This window comes from Lactuca saligna, chromosome 2 (genome assembly GCF_052625555.1).
Source record: "Lactuca saligna cultivar CGN05327 chromosome 2, ASM5262555v1, whole genome shotgun sequence".
NCBI classification, from domain to species: Eukaryota; Viridiplantae; Streptophyta; class Magnoliopsida; order Asterales; family Asteraceae; genus Lactuca; species Lactuca saligna.
Genome location: NC_136418.1, coordinates 152041826 through 152061195, shown reverse-complemented (window position 1 = coordinate 152061195; position 19370 = coordinate 152041826). Strand labels below are relative to the sequence as shown.

At 33.8% G+C, this 19370-nt stretch overlaps 2 protein-coding genes across 4 annotated transcripts; one reads left to right on the top strand and one right to left on the bottom strand.

Moving 5' to 3' along the window:
- Positions 1-2568: 2568 nt before the first annotated feature.
- On the top strand, positions 2569-5597 carry LOC145032125 (Regulator of chromosome condensation (RCC1) family protein). 2 transcript variants are annotated; one of them, XM_078980817.1, is made up of 9 exons: positions 2569-2765; positions 3194-3468; positions 3534-3727; positions 3866-3913; positions 4013-4085; positions 4180-4351; positions 4510-4932; positions 5001-5192; positions 5272-5597. In XM_078980817.1, exons 2-9 carry the CDS (start codon positions 3216-3218, stop codon positions 5306-5308), a joined length of 1392 nt encoding a protein of 463 aa, XP_078836943.1. In that variant the 5' UTR covers positions 2569-2765; positions 3194-3215; the 3' UTR covers positions 5309-5597. The 2 variants fall into 2 exon arrangements, with proteins under 2 accessions (XP_078836943.1, XP_078836944.1); XM_078980818.1 differs by having other exon boundaries at positions 2754-2865.
- Positions 5598-5651: 54 nt separating this feature from the next.
- On the bottom strand, positions 5652-17327 carry LOC145032128 (agamous-like MADS-box protein FUL-L). 2 transcript variants are annotated; one of them, XM_078980825.1, is made up of 8 exons: positions 16945-17327; positions 14405-14483; positions 14154-14218; positions 6577-6676; positions 6444-6485; positions 6258-6299; positions 6013-6119; positions 5652-5906 (listed from the first exon to the last, which is right to left on the bottom strand). In XM_078980825.1, exons 1-8 carry the CDS (start codon positions 17127-17129, stop codon positions 5801-5803), a joined length of 726 nt encoding a protein of 241 aa, XP_078836951.1. In that variant the 5' UTR covers positions 17130-17327; the 3' UTR covers positions 5652-5800. The 2 variants fall into 2 exon arrangements, with proteins under 2 accessions (XP_078836951.1, XP_078836952.1); XM_078980826.1 differs by lacking the exon at positions 16945-17327 and adding an exon at positions 15233-16778.
- Between the last annotated feature and the right edge of the window lie 2043 nt (positions 17328-19370).

The following is a 19370-nucleotide window of genomic DNA, read 5'->3' as shown; positions in this document are numbered from 1 at the left end:
TTGATGATTCTTTGACCCAATGTCCACTTAAGTAATTTCATGTAGATAAAAGTTATAATGTTTCTTGTCCTCAAAACCGTGTTATGGAGATTTGGTTAATAGTTTAATGTAGACTTTGAAGCACAAAAAGAACCTAACTATTCTTTCTTTCTGGTTTGTCTATAGCAGATAATGTTGAAGCAAGAAGAGAAATTAAGTGCAAGAAGATTGTACTTGAATTGGTTTAATTGATCAACTTCCGGTTATTATTACGGTCTTTAGATTAGCAACATTTTTCCATTCCTGTATTCAATAACATATATGATTGTATTTGTATACATTATTTCATTAATTTTTATATTGATATAAGACCTTTCCTAGTTTTACAGTTATAATCTTAAGAGTACATTGTTTATATTCTTCTGTATGGTGTTTATATATTTTTTTAATATAGTTATTCAAGAAGTTGGATCAATTATTTTATAAACAAAAACATTGAATTCAACAAAAATAACTTAGAAGGGTAAAATGGTCATTTCATAATTCAGCACAACAATTTAGAGGTTCTAACCAAACAACATTTTAAAAATTCAGAACTTAAAAATTCAGACCCTCTTAGAAATTCAGATCTCTTAAAAATTCAGATCCTACCAAACAGCCCCTAACTCTACTAATATCTTATCAACTACAACCTATAATAGCTTACTGTTCATCTTTTCTATAAGATAAAAAAAAACGTAATTGATTTTAAGTAAAACAAATATATATATATATATATATATATATATATATATATATATATATATATATATATATATATATACACACACAACATCACAATAAGAATCAGTTAAAAAAAATTACATATTCATATAAACTAAATTAATACGACCTAAATAAAAAAATATTATTAGAAAACATGAGAGTAATATTCCAACTAAATTTTTCTACGTAACTAATCACACACACGTTTATAAGTTTTTATAAATTTTATTTACTATTATTGTTTTTTACTTACTTAAAGTTGTCATCATATAATAATAATCTTTAATTGTAACCTACTATAACATTTGTTACCAACCCACTGCATAACAAGCCACATACTATTCTTGATTACTTTGCAATTAATCAATAAACAATGCTACAAACAAGAAAACATCACACATAGAAGTCTATAACTACAACTTACATTATCTACATGCACAAAATGACAATATACCACACATATAAATTGTAACTTTGAAAACTAAATCTAAACCACATCGCATCATAAATATCAAAATGAATAGTACATATTTCAATAACACTTTGATGATTATGATAGACTTTCTTAGAGAAATTGTAGACATACTTCAGCAACTCAATCGAGGTTAGAAGAAAGTTTCACAATTGACGTAAATATCCGACTATACATAACAAATCACGGCGTAACATGTGCTGCTTGACAACCACTACGAGACAACAAAAATGAACAACACCATCCATGAAATGAAGGATAAATATGACGCCTTTATCAACAATCTCAAACAACAAATCAAGAAACTCCCTGAAGACAAGCATCCTTATAAGTAATATGTTTATCTATTTAGTGATGTTCTACTATAAATAAACAATATGTACCTATGCAACCCTTAAGGAAGTAATCTTTGCTATTAGTATTATGTTGGTATGTAACTGTCCTTATACAAGAAATCTGATATTGTAAATATTTTGTTGCTATGTCTAAGTCTTATTATGCAAAACTGTGATGCAATTTAATTCCAAAACCACAGCGCCAAAGGCGCACTGATTCCATTCTAGTTATATATTAAAGCGCACGACGCATTTCAACAGTAACATTTCCATCTTTATAATTTTAACACTATATTTTTATTTTTTTCTTAATTTTGCCACTAAAATTTCAACAAACTTTTCTTTTTTATAATTTTGCCACTTTATTGTTACTTTTTTATATTTTTGTCACTAAACTTTCACTTTTACTACTTTAAAACCCTTTTTCTTTATTTTTTTTTATAATTTTACCACTTTATTTTTACTTTTTTTATAATTTTGCTACTAAAGTTTAAACAAACTTTTCCTCTTTATAGTTTTGGTATTTTATTTTTACTAATTTTGCCACTAAAGTTTCAACAAACTTTTCATGTTTATAACTTTTACACTATATTTTTACTTCTTTATATTTTTGCCACTAAACTTTCACCCGTGCAACGCACGGATCTTTTCCTAGTTATGATAAAAGCAACACTAAAACGTTTACGCATTTGAGCTTGACGATCAAATTGAAGATTTGAAAATGGGATTCCGGTAATTTTTTAATTTGTATGAAAAAACTGAACAAAGTTCAACGAAGTAAACAAAAACCTAACAAGAGTTAAAGAGCTAGAATTTTTTTAATGGATAACCAGATAGAGACAAGCCTCGTACTTGGGATTAATTTCGATGTCAATATAATAATACCAAAGAAGATCAGTGGACCATAAAGATTTAATACTATTAATGGCTTAAGAAATGTAGGGGCTGAAATGGTATTAATGTAAAACGCAGTGGATTAAAGTGAAAACTTGGGGAGTGAATTTAGATATAACCAAACCCAAAGGGTCTGGAAGATTCTTCTATGGTGTCGAACGGCACACATTTTTCCGATCATCGACAAGAACACCGAATCCCTTCGACCGTTTATCCCCCAAGGTCCTCGGAACTCAACAATCATTCTACGACAACCCAATCATTTCTATTTTTGTTCCGAAAATCAAATCTTATCCACAATCGATCTTCTCCAGTCAAAGGTAATCTCTCCCCTCTTGCTTATATAATCTAACATCTACGCACTTAATTCCTTTTCTTCAACATTTCTTTGCCGGTCAAGAACAATTTGAGAAATCCAAGGTGAAATAATTTGCCACCTGTTTACTTTCCTATCATCAATCAATTACCTAAATTAATTTGATTACTATTGATCTATATTTCATTTCAAGCTTCCGTAGCGGTTAAGAATATACGAGAAATCAAAAGTGAAACCCTTGTTATTACATTCCATCTTTTTTGGGACATCGTTTGATTGATATTTGATCATCTTCACTTTTGATTTTTTGGGTTTAGATCTTTGTTCATAGTTTCGGTTTCAATTCAATCCAAATTGACAACAAATCGGGATTACAATTGGTTAATGCATGATTGTAAAATGCATATTGATTTGTGATTTGTGTTTGATTAGGTTTGTCAGGCGGTGTGAGTAAATGGCGATTGATGAAATATTTGGAGACACTCCACCGGTGGTTTCCCCAACCAAAAGTGCACTTTACGTTTGGGGTTATAACCAGTCTGGACAAACCGGTAGAAAATGTGAAGAGCAAAGCCTAAGGATCCCAAAACAGCTTCCGCCTGATCTTTTTGGGTGTCCAGCCGGAGCCAATTCACGTTGGTTAGATGTGACTTGTGGACGAGAACATACTGCAGCCGTGGCCTCTGATGGCTCCCTCTTTACTTGGGGTCAGTTTCCATTTTTACCCTTCTTCAAATTGTGATTATTGTAACTTTTTAGCACATCCTTTCAGGGGCAAATGAGTTTGGTCAGTTGGGTGATGGAACTGAAACGAGTAGAAAACATCCTAAAAAAGTGAAGCTTTTGCAAAATGAGTTTGTGGTATCCGTGGCTTGTGGGGCCCATTGTACTGCTGCTATTGCAGAGCCACGTGAAAACGATGGGACAATCTCTTCTAGAAGACTTTGGGTTTGGGGACAAAATCAGGTTCATAATCTTTTTCACCCATAATAGCAACCTACTTACATTTCTCTTCTAAAAAAAATTAATAATAATATGTAAGAAATGAAGTACATTGCCCATATTGGTACCAAAGTTGTAATTCCATTTCTTCCTTCTTTTCAGGGATCTAATTGTCCTCGTGTATTCTGGGGAGCGTTTTCTCCTAATACAGTAAGAATTTGAATACTATTATTATTATTATTATTATGTTTCCTTCCATTAAATCGCAAAAATAATTCTTTTGTCTTTCAATAATTTCAAACTATTCAGATTATTCGTCAAGTGTCATGTGGAGCTGTGCATGTTGTGGCACTATCAGAGGAAGGGCTGCTACAAGCTTGGGGTATAAAATATAAACACCTTCATTTCTATGTTCTTTAAAAAAAGTATTTTAGTATTGATCTCTTATTAAATGCGTGTATTAAATCATAAACCAGGCTACAATGAATATGGTCAACTTGGAAGAGGTGTTACTTGTGAAGGCCTTCAAAAGGCACGTATTATAAACGCATATGCTAGGTTCCTTGATGAAGCCCCTGAGCTTGTAAAGATCACTCAAGTTTCATGTGGAGAGTATCACTCTGCAGCCATATCAGAAGATGGAGAGGTGTAAGTGCATTAAAAAAAATGGGCCTTTTGTTGATGAAGATAGGTTCTAGAACACAAGCCGATTAATCGCTTGGAGGTCAAGGCAACCTCACATCAAATCATATGTTGTCATCATTTCAATTCTGATTTTGAATTTGTAATTTCCCATTTGATTTCAGCTACACATGGGGGTTGGGAAGCATGGGGCAACTTGGTCATTATTCTCTTCAATCAGAGGACAAGGAGTTGATACCACGGCGTGTGGTGGCACTTAATGGGATATTTGTGAAGAGTGTAGCTTCAGGTGGTGTGCATACCTGTGCTTTGACTTCAAAAGGAGGTCTATACGCTTGGGGTGGTGGTCAATCTGGTCAACTCGGGCTGGGCCCACAAAACGGAATCTTTTCATGCGACTCTGTAACCATGTTTCGGAACATTCCGGTTTTGGTCCTTCCTTTCGGTGTCAAACAGGTTGCTTGTGGACATTCTCACACACTTATCTGCACACAAGATGGTAGAATCCATGGTTGGGGCTATAACAGCTATGGCCAAGCTGCTAACCAGAAGTGCACTTATGCTTGGTATCCATCTCCAGTTGATTGGTATATCTCTCTTTCTCTCTTTCTCTCTCCTTTGACTTGAAGGTTTGACTGATGAATAACCGAAACAGGTGTTTGGGGGAAGTAAGGAAGCTGGCAGCTGGTGGGGGCCACTCTGCTGTATTAACAGATGCGTGTTCATTAAAAGAGTTGTGTGAGTTTCAAATTGCAGACTGTTTGACACCAAGGAATGCTTCTATGATTGAAGATGTTGCATATCGAACTGGTTCAGATGCTTTGGTTCGGCTTTGTGAGAGGTTAAGGTATTTATATATTAAAGTTGTGACATGTTTGACCATAAAAGTCAACTGTCTTCTGAACCAGTTTTTTTTGTCATTGTAGGGAAGGTCACTCTGATGGTGGGACTTGCAAATGTTAAAATTGCTCCTGTAATTTGATATTCACATGTTGTTGGCAAACTTCAACAATTGATTTATACAAATGTGTGTGTTTAAGAACAGGCAGAAACATGTGTCATGTTAATGTTGTAGAACTATTGTATATGTAAATTAAGTGTTAAAACTGGTGTTGTTGATGTCGTTGTAAGTTGCAAGTCATTATTATGTGGATACATACAATATATGAAACCAAATAATAGCAAACAAACATCCATATTCATGGTCATGGTCATGGTCATGGTCATGCATACAAGTGGATCTTTTACTAAAGCATAGTAGCAAATTTCTTTTACTGATTGATGTTGTTATCATATTGGATGCACCTCTCAGAATGCGTTGGAGCATAAATATGTTTATATATGTAGCGGGAATCAAACATATATAATGATAATAATTGTAGAAATCAAAAGTTGACCACTTTATATAATTATATATTTATATTCACACACTCCGATGGGTGGGAGATTAAGTTCTTATTGGTTAATGTGGCGGATCATCCACAATGGCATCATGGTGGTGGAGACGTGTTGAACTTGAGCTGATTCCTCCTCCCTCATGGCCGCTCCAATGAATGGTCCACTGCAAAAGTTAATGTAATTACAAAACTACCCCTCATATGCACAGAAACTTTTTTTTTTTTTTTTTTTGGGGGGGGGGGGGGGGGGGGGGGGTGGGGGGTACGTACCTTGTGTTTGCAAAAGAAGGAACTGAACATGGATGTGGTTGAGGTGGATGCTGAGGTAATTGTAACATTGGAATTTGTTGCTCACTGGTCTTCTCATTCTCTTTCAACTGTGCCCAAATCAGATAGTTGCCAAACATGTCATTTTAACTTTGAAACATGTGGAAAAAGGTTGTCGTTTTCATGTGAACATTTAAAGTTTTATTACACTCCACGTTGAATGGAGTACAGTTTCTTAAAAGAAGTACCTTCTTAGAGAGTGAATTGTTTCTTTCTTGCAATGCCCTCTCCTGTCATATAAAAGAGTGATTTATTAATCAATGACACGTGTTCTAAAATTATCAAAAATAGCGCCTCAACCTAAATTGTTTCAGGATTTTATAATTCCAAATCAATATAAATATGTTTGGCAGCATAAGAGATGATACGGCTACCTTTTTATGAAGCTCAGAGATGGACTCATGCATGAGTTGGTTCTGCATATTAGGGTGTATAGTAGCAATTAGTCCTTATTATATACATACGGAAAGCAGATATGTATTTTTGGAAGAACCAGAAGGTGGTTACCTTTTTTGTCCGTATTCGCTTAAGAGCAGTCTCAAGTTGTTGCTCCACATTTTGAAGCTCTCTAAGGTTTAGTTGCTCTAGATCTTCCCCATCATAGTGCCTGTACATGTTCAAATGACATATGGTTATACAACCCTACAATATAACGTTTTAAGACCATATACCTTTTCAAAATGGGATTCAAGATTAGCACATTGATAAAAAATTCTTAATATTTTGATTGATCTTCAATACATACAAGGATACATGAGATTGCTATTAGACCCCTACAATAGAAAATGAGGATAGCGGATGTTCATGCTAGAGTGGAAATTTGTAAACAATGTTAGGGTAGTCTTTTTGATAAGATATCTACATGTTGGTGGGCAGACGGGGGATGTAGTACGCAGTTGTCGCCAACACAAAATTCTCCACGAACAAAGTGGACGTCAAACATTCAACAACTTTGGTTTGTTGTTATTGTGCCAGGTTGCCTAACAATTGTATAGTAGCTATATTGTCACAAAACACCATTGTAGCTAAGAACATGAGAGCATGTAGTTTGAGACTTGCCTCAACATCTACATTAGCTATAGCCATGTATTTAGCTTCAACATTGGACGTGGATAAAGTGGATTGTTGTTTGGACGGCCAAGAGATGAGGTTCTTGTTGGGTTAATCGGTTTTATTATTTTAGGAGTCTATTTTTGTTTAGTTTAAATAATGGACAATTAGGAAAGTAGCCATATTTAAGTCTTTTATTTTATATCCTGCATAGTTTTAGAATTCAAGTAGGATACTTATTTGTCTAGTATAAATAGGATCAATGGTATAGTATTTTCTTTTATGCAAGACTTTTTCTATTTTATTTTTGTTCAAGTAATATATTGGTTTCAATTCTTCCATTCTCCCGTATTCTTTTTACTTGTTGCATAAGGGTTTATTTTTGCTTGTTATTTACACAAGTTTCAACCCAAGTAATCTTACACTTGGTATCAGAGCGTGGTTTTGTTGAAGGGGGTGTGATTCGAGGTTGATTAGAAACAACCCCGGTTTCTTTTAATCGGGCTTGTGAGAGACTAACCGGAGGCGCGGAGTAAACGAACGGGAAGACGTCAAAGCGGGTGGCTTTGATTCGGTTCGTTTTGCGGGTGACGGAAGACGGTAAAGGTGGTCGTGACCTTGTCTTGTTGTCCGGTGGAAACGTGCTCTCGGAACAAGCTTGATTAAAGAAGTCGGGGTTAAGGAGAAAAAGATGGCGTTGGTTAAAGAAGGAGGTTCGTTGACATATCAAGTTTCGGTTTTGACTCCAACGAATTATCCGGTGTGGGCGGTTAAAGTCAAGTCAATTATGGATGCACATGGCATATGGGAGACGGTCGAACCGAAGACGTTAGATAAAGCACCAGATCAAAAGAAGTCAAAACAAGCTCTTGCTTTTTTGTTTCAAGCGATACCCGAAGACATGGTGTTGCAAATGGCGAGTTACACCGACCCAAAGCAAGTGTGGGATGGGCTAAAAACACGATATTTGGGAGTGGATCGGGTAAGAACGGCTCGACTTGCAACCTTAAAAAGGGAGCTTGAAAGTTTACGCATGAAAGAGGATGAAACGGTTGATGATTTTGTGACAAAATTATCCGGTTTAGCGTCAAAAGTAAGGAGTCTTGGATATGAGCTTGAAGAAGGTGATTTGGTAAAAAGGTTACTAGATTCGATGCCTAAGTCGTTTCTCCAAATCGTGGCTTCAATAGAGCAATGTTTCGAGTTGGATTCAATGTTATTCGATGAAGCGGTTGGTAGATTGAAGGCGTACGAGGAGCGTATAAGAGGAACTGAGAAAGTGGAGGACACTCAAGGTGGGTTGTTGTTGGCTAGTAATGAAAAGTCACATGTTTGTAAGCATTGTGGCAATGGACGTTCAAATCGGGATGACTTTGGACGTGGCCGGGGAAGAGGTCGGGGGTCCGGGAGAAGTCGAGATGGTAATGAACGTGTCCGGGATAAAAGTAACGTTAGATGTTACAAATGTGGTGAGCTTGGTCACTATAAAAACGAGTGTCCTAAATGGGAAAAGGAAGAAGCGGGTCTAATCGAAGAGGAACCGACTTTGTTTTGAACGACGAGTGGCTCGTATGACAAATCCGAATAAGGGGGTGATTGTTGGGTTAATCGGTTTTATTATTTTAGGAGTCTATTTTTGTTTAGTTTAAATAATGGACAATTAGGAAAGTAGCCATATTTAAGTCTTTTATTTTATATCCTGCATGGTTTTAGAATTCAAGTAGGATACTTATTTGTCTAGTATAAATAGGATCAATGGTATGGTATTTTCTTTTATGCAAGACTTTTTCTATTTTATTTTTGTTCAAGTAATATATTGGTTTCAATTATTCCATTCTCACGTATTCTTTTTACTTGTTGCATAAGGGTTTATTTTTGCTTGTTATTTACACAAGTTTCAACCCAAGTAATCTTACAGTTCTCGCTTAGGACGACACAAAATTCGGAAGTTGAATGACATGAATCTTGGCACACTACCCTTGAGTAGGTCGTATGGTATTGTAGACTTGTAGTGTCTCAATGAGACTTTTATAAAAAGTGGGGTCTTTCATGAGTGGTTTGTGAGAAGCAATTAATTTTTGAATAGTATCAACAAGAGTTGTGGCATCGTAGGATGTTATGGAGGACAAAGAGATAATGTGTTTTGCATACTAGGTTTGAGAGAGCGATAAGTCTCTATAGTTAAGGATAACACTAATACCAAGAAAGTGGTAAAGTGTACGAATGTCGGTCAATACGAACTCACGAGATAATGTAACTATTATGAAATGTAACAGTTTAGTTTAGGTCCAGAGGCAGTTAGAACAATGTCGTCCATATATAGTAATAGATATGCACTTTATTCATGCATTGAAAATTAAAAAATAAATACCACACAGTCCGCAACGAGAATCGAATGAATGGATAAACGTGTCAAAGCATTGGTACTCAAGGGCGGTTTTACCTAGGTGCCCGGTGTGGCACCGGCAACACCTAGTTCCTGCGGATGTAGTGGAAATTTTTTTGATTTTTGAACTTTCTTTTATATTTTTCCTTCATCGGCAACACTTATTTCAACCTCGACAACACCTAATATGTATTCCTATGTCCGCCCCTAATGCTACTATTCATGTGGCACTTGGCACAATACATAGAATTCCATAGGTGTAAAGGAGTCAAAAATACATAAAAGGCCGATGCGTGTGTTCTCCAAGGAATTTTGCAAGAATGCTCTTTTGACTTCGAGTTAATGATTTCGCTAAGGTTCCTTGCACGGTGATTGTATTGATAGCCAAACTAAAGGATGATCACAATCAATACTAGTAGCATTTACTACAAGACATGCCTTGTATGGTTGTACAAAGCCATCCAAGTATAATTTGTGATGGAATAGCTACATACACCTAATAACAAGAGCATCTAAGGGTCTCACTAAGTTAGGGATGTCAACGGGGGCAAACGGGACGGGGAGTCCATCCCCTACCCCGCCCTTGAAATTTCTAGGGGTGATAATTATTGACACGACACGACAAAAATACACGACACAAAATGAAATTGGGACGAAAACGAAATTCGAATTCGTGTTCGTGTCATGTTCATGTTAAGCGTAAAAAACACGATGTTGTGTCGTCTCGTGTTCGTGTTTAAAATTCGACACAAAATTGATACGATTTAACATTTATTTGTTGCGTTTGTCGAGTTATGTATGATTAAATATTAGTTAAATAAACTATTTTTTTATTACTATGTTATCTTTATCGTGTCGTGTTTGTCGTTTTTTAATTGGTTCGCTTTTGTGTTAGTTAAAAAAATCACAATATCGTATCGTGTTCATGTTACATAAAACCTTGTCGTGTCGTGTCGTGTCAGACAAAAACACGATACGATGGCCCGATTTGCCACCCCTAGAAATTTCCCACTTCCCGGTCCCCGCCCCCGGTCCCTGAAATCCCCTTTATTACCCCCGTCCCTGCCCCCACCTCCGTTCCCCCGCCCCCGATTAATTTTGGGTTGTCTTTTTTGGGCTAAAAGAAGTTGTTATTTAAGTAACAAATAATTATTTATAACATAATTTTATATATTAAAAATAAAAAAGTTTTGGCATCTTAAAAACATTATACTAACAACTTAAAAACATGTTTTTTGATAAATTTTGGAAGCTCAAAATCATATTATTGTTTATTATATTTATATAATTAATATATTAATATATTAATATATGTAAATATATATGAAATTGGTTAACGGGGCCCCCATAGGGGTTTCGGGACGGGATTGCCTACCCCCGCCCCGAAATTAAAATGGGGTTAATCTTGCCCCCGCCCCCGTCCCCTGCCTCGATTTTTTTTAAAAAAATTCCCCAAACGGGACGGGGCGCCCACGGAACTTTTTGACATCCATACAATAAATATTGTTAATATGTAACACACTATATTCATCATGTATGACAACCTTTTAGAGGGAGGCAGAGAGGGGTCAGAGAGAGATTTACGAGTGGATTTGGCAATGGATAAGATGAAGTGCTGTGACGAGATATGAAATTCAAAAACTTATTGAAGTTTGCGCTTAGACAAAGTCACAATTTTTGGTGTTGGAGAAAGCAAAACTTGCAGGCCATTGGGGGAGGTGGTGTGAGTTATGCTATGGAAATTAGTGGGAGGCCGTTGGGATGTTGGTGATTAGAGTATCATTGACCATTTAGTATAACTGGAATTAAAATGAGTGCTAACACATATTTAAATTATGATCAAATACGAGTTTAGAGTTGCAGAATCCATACTTATATATACGATGGGTTTGATCTCGAGCAACATGAAAAAAAAAACAGGTTTAGAGAGTTATGCCCCCTTACGATTGGCCGTTACCCAAAACCTCTACATGCTTCTAGACCTAGAATGCAATGGAAAATCTTGATCAAAATACATGAATAAGGAAAGGATAAGCCAAAGGCATGTTAGGGTTTAAGCACTTTTACAAATGATTCAAATGACTAACATAGAGCGGTATATACAAAAATGTTGTTCACATGGTCAGAGTGATTTGCTACGTCCACAAGTGAAACTTTAGTATACTAGTAAGTGGGGGGCTATTGGGATGTTGGGTTGTTGGTGATTAGAGAGTATCACCGAAAATTTAGTATAACTGGAATTAAAATGAGTGCTAACACAGAGTAATATATACTAGTAAGTTGACCTAAAACTGCTAATAAGACGAAACCCAAAAAGCTATGACAAATATGGCCAATAAATCAATCTAGTATCGTATCTGCTATAGAAACATTCCCATGAAAAACTTATTCTAGGACCGGCTCCTCTTTACTCTAAAGCAGGACCTCATACTTGGTTTTCCTAGCGACTATAAGGCCAAAATGGTGAATCGGTCTCCACAAATTAACAAGGAAACTCACGTTACCTTAGAGCCTCCACAATGAAAGTAGTATACAAGTTGAATGAGGTGATGATTAGGGTTGAATATGAGTCAAATAGAGTGTGGGTGATGACATAGAGTATAGTTGAATAAAGAAGTTTAATGATCATTGAACAACTCAATAGAAGGAATAAAGTGGTGATTATGGTTGAATAAGAGTTTAATGGGTTGTGGGTGTTGTATAGATGTTTAATGGATCATGTGATGTGACAATCCATTGAACTCTATAAAGTTCAATGAATTGTGGATGCCCTTTGTAGGTCGCAACTAAGCTGCCTAATGGTTATTCTAGAAACTGTTTTCCGAATGATAAAACTACAACTTTCATTGTTGTTATGCAGATTGGATGAAGAAGAATATAATTTGTTGGCTCTTGTTCCAAGACACAAGGATGGATGATCCCTTGGTAGTGGTCCCACTCACCAACCAGCGGACGTTGTCGAGAGGCAGTGTCCCGAATCCTCAATATAATTTTAAACCAAGAATATAGTACGAAGCCTTAATCAAAATGTCTGAACAAGGAAATGATAGGTATTGTGGGTTAGGCAAGAGGCAACTTATGTTGCCTTACAACCCAAGCTACCCCAGTAGATTGCAACCATAATGCTTATCCGGTCCGTTCTTTAGATGTTCCAGCTGCTTGGCAGGAATTTCTAGAAAACGGTTTTCAAGTGCTAAAGCTTTAATTTTCGTTGATCTTATCTAGATTTGGGATGAATGAATATATAAGGCAAGCTATTTTTGTTTGTGGGATGTGTTCGGCTTTCATCCCATGGTATATATGTTGGCTTGGTTTTTGTCTGATGGTGGTGTGTCATCGATGTGATGTAGAACCTTGTAACAACGTGCATGGAGTTGGAAAAGTTTGACAACATATAGTAATATTTCTATGCATGGTGTAGCTTTGTCTCAAACTTTGCATTTCGAGTCATGACGAGTGGTGGTGCGCTTGATGGCACATTGGCGGCCGAAGAGTTTTAGGTTTAAAAGCCTAAGGCTATGATACCATAAAGGATTCTAAATATCTACTAATCCCAACTAAATATAAGGATACTATATATATATATATATATATATATATATATATATATATATATATATATATATATATATATATATATATATATGGGTAAGTTCAAATGAGAACACTATTTAATGTGAGAACGTGAGAACACTACTTTATATTACTATTCTACTATGAATTTAAAATGTATAGTATTGTAGTAATTATAATATGAATATATTCAATTTTATATTGCTATTCTACTATAAAAATTATATATATGTAGTAATTTAGTAAATTCTAATGTTAATGTTAAATATGTGATTGTTCATATATTCGGAGATGAATAATATCATAAAGTTGTACATACAAAATTTTAATGTGAATATTAATTTGTGATTGTTCGTATATTTGTTGACGAATAATGTCATATCGTTGTATATACAAAATTCATAGTAGAATAGTAACATAAAACACGTTCTCACATTAAATAGTGTTCTCACAGATATATATATATATATATATATATATATATATATATATATATATATATATATATATATATATATATATATATATATATATATATATGGTAAAAGTGAATATACCTTAAGGGTATATAAGCTTAGGTACCCAAACTCACTATAATTAGTTGTTTTGTTTGATATATTCATTATAATGTTATTAAACTTCAACTTTAACTTGATTTACTTTGAAGATTTTCGAAATTTCATTATTGTTTTCCTCTTATATCACTTCTTTTTGCCGAACACCTATTAGGCTATATATATTAGAGTTGAAAATGAAAATTATGTAAGAGGATGATAAATGTGAAATTTATAAAAATCTTAAAAGTAAATCAAGTTAGAAGTTGAATTATAAGAACATTGGACAATTACAATGTACGCATATGATACAAAACAACATAATATAGTAAGTTTGGGTACCTAAGCTTATATACCCTTGAGGGTATATATATATATATATATATATATATATATATATATATATATATATATATATATATATATATATATATATTAGGAGATTACATAACTAATTGTTCACTAATTAAACGAACATATGCATTAATTAAATACATTATATTGCTATTAAGTGAACCTACCTTATGTTCTTTTCAAGAACTTCAATCTTTGCCTTAAGCTTGGAGGATTCAAGAGTCCAGCTTGCCTGTACTTACACATATTCTCAAAAAGTCAATAATTCAACCTGACACATTTTTAAGGCAGTTATGCTCGATTTGAATGCTGATTTAGACAAAACATAAGAAAACTGGACAGTTAATGACAATTTTCATAATGTTCCTTCAATTAATATTTTATCCAATAAAAGTTATAGCAACAAATTAATGCGAACCTGTGTTTCGGTTTCAGGAGCAGTGAGCAATTTCTCTGCATACGAATACCTTTCATACCTCTCAAGAATCGTCTCCATACTGCATGTTTCAACTAAATTTAAGATTTGTATACATGTGTATATATTGCAAGAATTTTAATGAACAGTTTACTATTGATCAACAATAAATTATATATAGACTACTTGTTAAATTAAATATTCCAAGAAAGAAATTAAAAATGGTATTTTAAGACGTTTGATTAGAATAAAGTAGGTAAAAGTACATGGCATTCAATTCGATATTCTGAACCATTTTCATCACAGCAAAATCATTAAAACCTAATTTGTGGCTCCTACTTAAGTATATATAGATGTCCTACTTGAGATACCTAAATCCTTTAAAGTAAAGCTAGCTATCATCTACATGTTCTCATGCTTTATGTACCAAATTTCTATAATTAACTTAGGGCATGCATTTCAGGGCATTTTTGTAACAATTTTTCTTTCTTGGTATTAAATGGAATATAATCAATCCTCCTTTTAATTTGAAGTAATTTCTATTCATCAATTTGATTTTTAATTTGCCGTATATAATTAACTTAGGTCTAGTTTTTAAGGTTAATTTGTTGGTTTAATTAAGATGATCATCTGCTAAAAAAGAAGTACGACTTGAGACCCAAGACAGCTTTATGGGAATATCATAAATCTTGAAGACCAAATTAGACGCTTTGAAGCTTTACAGCAATGGCATGCCAATGTCGATTCAATTAATCATCATACGTTTAATTTTGTCAATTTCCACTAACACAACTGCTAAAGTTAAAAAGCAAGAGCTAAAGCAACACGTACACTTGTTAATTTTGCAGAAATTTATGTCATTTCTCTAACCTCTTTATATATACCAGGCTTCTTGCAATCATCACAGTCCGCTTTATCTTTGTTAGTTAACGATTCCAATTGCATAACATGTAATTGTCCTCATATATAAGCATCTATCTTTCCATATATTTAGATTCAAACCATTTTACATTTACCACACTCAATCTCATTTCTATATGATATTTCTAATTAACGGATGATGCGAATTTAACATGTTTACGTTCACAGCAAAAGATATTCGAACCTAAAATTTGCAAAATCAATGGTAAGTTATTGATTAGCTTCAACGTATATAAAAACCCTAAATTTGAAATTTCAATCTTAGTCATATACGTTGAACTTTACAGACCTGAAGCATATATAAAAACTGAAGACCTTATATACAGTTCATAGAGGTTTTGAAAAGTTTGACAGAGAATATATCAACAACTGAGAGCTTGAATCGATGCAAATTCTTGCTTAATTTCTTGTGTTTTGTTCTTTGAAAACAAAATGAACAAAAATGGTAACTTGATTTTCTATGAACACTCGCAAGAGAAATAATTACAATTGAAGGATGGAACATTCTTTGAGAAATTGGTAACCTTAATTTTACTTTAATGCTTCATCTTTTAGCCTTCTCCGGCGAGATCTTTTTGCAAGATTATTGCTTGTAAAAATAAATAAATAAATAAATAAAATAAAATAAAAAAACTTTGTGCTTGATCTATAGAGGTTTGACGAACCTCCTAATTAAAACCCTGTCAATCGACCCTAAAGGAACTGGAGTCTACCCCAAAAGAAATGAATACAAATTATGCTAGATTCCAATATTAATCTTAGAGCTGAAATATTATATGTATAAAAAATCTTTTGAAATAGTACATATCATCTCCCAACAGCTAGCCTAGGATACAGCTTTTGTGATCAGTACTAGGTTGTCTTAAGTTGTTGCTTATGTACAAACAAATTAAAGTTGTAATCACTTTGAAGAAAATATGGTACGATGATGTTAAGGCTGTAATGAGACAGCAATTAAGCAGCAGTGCCACACAGCTCAAGAAAACTCTTGGGAGTTCCAATATCAAAATTAAACTTTTTTCAGTAACAATTTTTTTAATAATTTCAAACAAATAAAACAGTACACTACCCAGAAAAAAACAAATACCAAAATCCACCCAAGGTAAGGGGTTTCATACTGGACTAAATATAGTAATATATTATAATGAGTCTATATATGTATAATAATATATATAGATGCATGCAGAAAGGAGAGAGAGAGAGTGAAGAAAACCCACAGGATTTGTGTCAGGATAACAAAAAAGAATAAGGAAAAACCTCAAGAACACACACAAGATTAAGAGGGTTAATTTGACCCTGATGGTATGAACTTGACCAAAAAAATTTTGATTTAGGGTTTTAAATATTCATACACTTCATTTGGTGCCTGTTCTTTTAGACTTTCTTATAAAAACATAAACAAAGCAAAATCAAGACAAAAATAACTTGAAATCTTGAACGTATCCATACAGATATATATGGAAAATAACTTCTGAATGATTTAAAAACCCATCTGATCAGACAATAAAACCTGTCGACTTTTAAATGTATTTCAAGCCACTGATTTAAAAGAAGCTGCTGAAGAAGAAGAAGAAGAAGAAGAAGAAGATGATGATGATGAAGAAGAAGAAGGGGGTGCGCACCTGGAGTGAGTGGCGTACTCAAAAAGTTTGCCTTTAGTGGAAAAAACGATGAGAGCAACATCAGCATCACACAAGACAGAGATCTCATGAGCTTTCTTGAGCAAACCTGTTCTTCTCTTGGAGAATGTTACCTGTCTGCTAATCTTGTTCTCGATCCGCTTCAACTGCACCCTTCCTCTCCCCATCTAGCTTGCTTTTACAGGGTCTCTTTCTACAGAAAACCCTAAAAAGAATCAGCTTCTAAAGTGAAAAAACAATAAAAAATGCGAAGCAGATCTAAGAAGAAGAAGAAGAAGAAGACGACGACAAAGACACAGGAGAATGTTTTTCTGTAGCTTCCTTTCTATTTTGGTGTATGTATTATTTTATTAGACAATCTTTCATAACATAAAAAAATCTGTTTCCATACCATATGTATTTTATCTTATAAACAGCATAAAATTATTATTACATACTTTGTGAGATCATTTTAACTTACCCCGAATAACTTTGAAAGATTTTGCGTTCTAACTTCAAACATTAACTGCCTCATCAGCTGACAATAGTTTAGTTCTTATAAATATGGTAAAGGTAAAGGCTGATTAATGGCCTTACGATAGACTATATGTGTATTCTACGCTTCTATCTTTTTTTTAACGTTTAAGAAAAATGTACGTACGTACTAAAAAAACTAAATGCATGATTTGTTATATAAACCTAGAAATTAATGTTCATACTCTTTTATATAAGATCCACGAAACCATATTTGTAGGATAAAAAAATGTGGAATTTGAATTTGGGAGAGACGATTAAACCAATTAACACTTGGATTTTATAACTATTTGATTGATATCTAAAATGTAGGAATACAATTTTTATAAGATATATATCAATGGAGGGAGAACGGAAGTAAGGAATAAAAAAAGAAGAGGACGGTGAAAGGGAATAGTTGCATAAGAAAGGGATCTAAAACCAGGATGGTTTAGGACAGATTTGGTGTCAAGTTCTCATTGGTGGATTTCTTATCTCCCTGTCTTGTTTTTAGGGTACATGTGTTGGCTGGGATGAATTTGAATCATGTAAATCCAAATACAAGAGTATGGCATACTTAATTAAAGTGTGACTTGATAATTAAAGTATGTGTTTTACAGAAAAGAAATTGAGAAATTAAGTACTATAATTATTTTTTGGTGGTTTTTTTTTTAAAAAAGATAAACAGTTTTTTATTATTTATTATTATTATTTTTTATTTTTAATAACCATTTTCTCCATAATAGGTTATTTAGGAGCCCACTTCATACTATATGGATTGAGCCCGATCCATTTAACACGTTCTAGAATGCTCATTTCAGCCCATTCCAACTTGTTTGGAAGGAAGAAGTATAGAACTTTTATTATGGGTCTTATTTCGAAATACTACACATTTCAAAGTAAAGAAAGAAAAGAAGATAGAATACATGATTTTGAAGATTTGGTAGTCTTATAGGTAAGTTATTCATTCCTACACTTTTAGTTGTTTAATTATAAGATTAGTAGTGTAAAATAATTACTCCGGAACATTAAGAACACGTCTAAAATATGAAGAACATGTGGACAATGTTATATATGTTCAATTTTTAGCTAATTTAGTGTTATGACCAACCAAAATTAGTTTAGTTATTGTGTTAGACTATTATACATTGAAAATTGGTATTTTGAAACACCCAAAAGACATCCCAAGCATGTACAGAATGCAAAGGACTGATCTTGACACTGCGAACATGTTTGCAATGTGCATAATAGTTTCAAAATGTTCATCGGATTTGGTTTTGGAACACCATTTAAACTTCTTAATTACCTTAATATATATTTTTTTGTTTTATCTATAACATGACAAAATTTTTGATGCATCAATTACACTATCTTGCAAACCTGAAATTTATACGGATATTCTTGTGAGACTTAAGGACAGACCGCCACACGAGACTATGTTCCGAAAGACTTGTTTTGGTAGGTGGGTAGATATTCATGTGGGGGTAGAGGGGGATCATTTACTTCTACATTACGTGTTACACAGAAGTTGTAATAGACCCTCAAAGCGAAGTAGAGGAAGTGATTTGTAAGATAGAGGGGTATGAGCTGACTTTTGGGAAGAAATAATTTTGTCTTGTCACCGACTTTCAGTCTGATGAATATTTTTGGTGCCTCTGATTTCGGTCTTACTTTCCAATCTCGTGTATTTATTATGGTTAAGAACAATAACATTGTGAATTAAAAGATGTCATTGATGTATTTGAAGCATCGCTTAATGACATATCAGATGAGGATGTGATTCGTGTATGTCTTATATATATCTGTTAGAGATGGGTTTTAATGGGCGATTGCCTCGTCAAATGTGGTATCCAACCTTGATGAATTCAAAATGTATCATGTCATCAATTTATAATTGTCGCTACTAATGTTCTTTT

Bases quoted from the DNA above. Each gene is read 5' to 3' on its own strand.
- LOC145032125 (XM_078980817.1), top strand. From the start codon at position 3,216: ATGGCGATTGATGAAATATTTGGAGACACTCCACCGGTGGTTTCCCCA. The intron at 3,914-4,012 runs GTAAGAATTTGA...CAAACTATTCAG, and splicing joins GAGCGTTTTCTCCTAATACA to ATTATTCGTCAAGTGTCATG. The intron at 5,193-5,271 runs GTATTTATATAT...TTGTCATTGTAG, and splicing joins CGGCTTTGTGAGAGGTTAAG to GGAAGGTCACTCTGATGGTG.
- LOC145032128 (XM_078980825.1), bottom strand. From the start codon at position 17,129: ATGGGGAGAGGAAGGGTGCAGTTGAAGCGGATCGAGAACAAGATTAGC. The intron at 6,486-6,576 runs GTAACCACCTTC...CCTAATATGCAG, and splicing joins AGCGAATACGGACAAAAAAG to AACCAACTCATGCATGAGTC. The intron at 6,120-6,257 runs GTACTTCTTTTA...ATTTGGGCACAG, and splicing joins ACAATTCACTCTCTAAGAAG to TTGAAAGAGAATGAGAAGAC.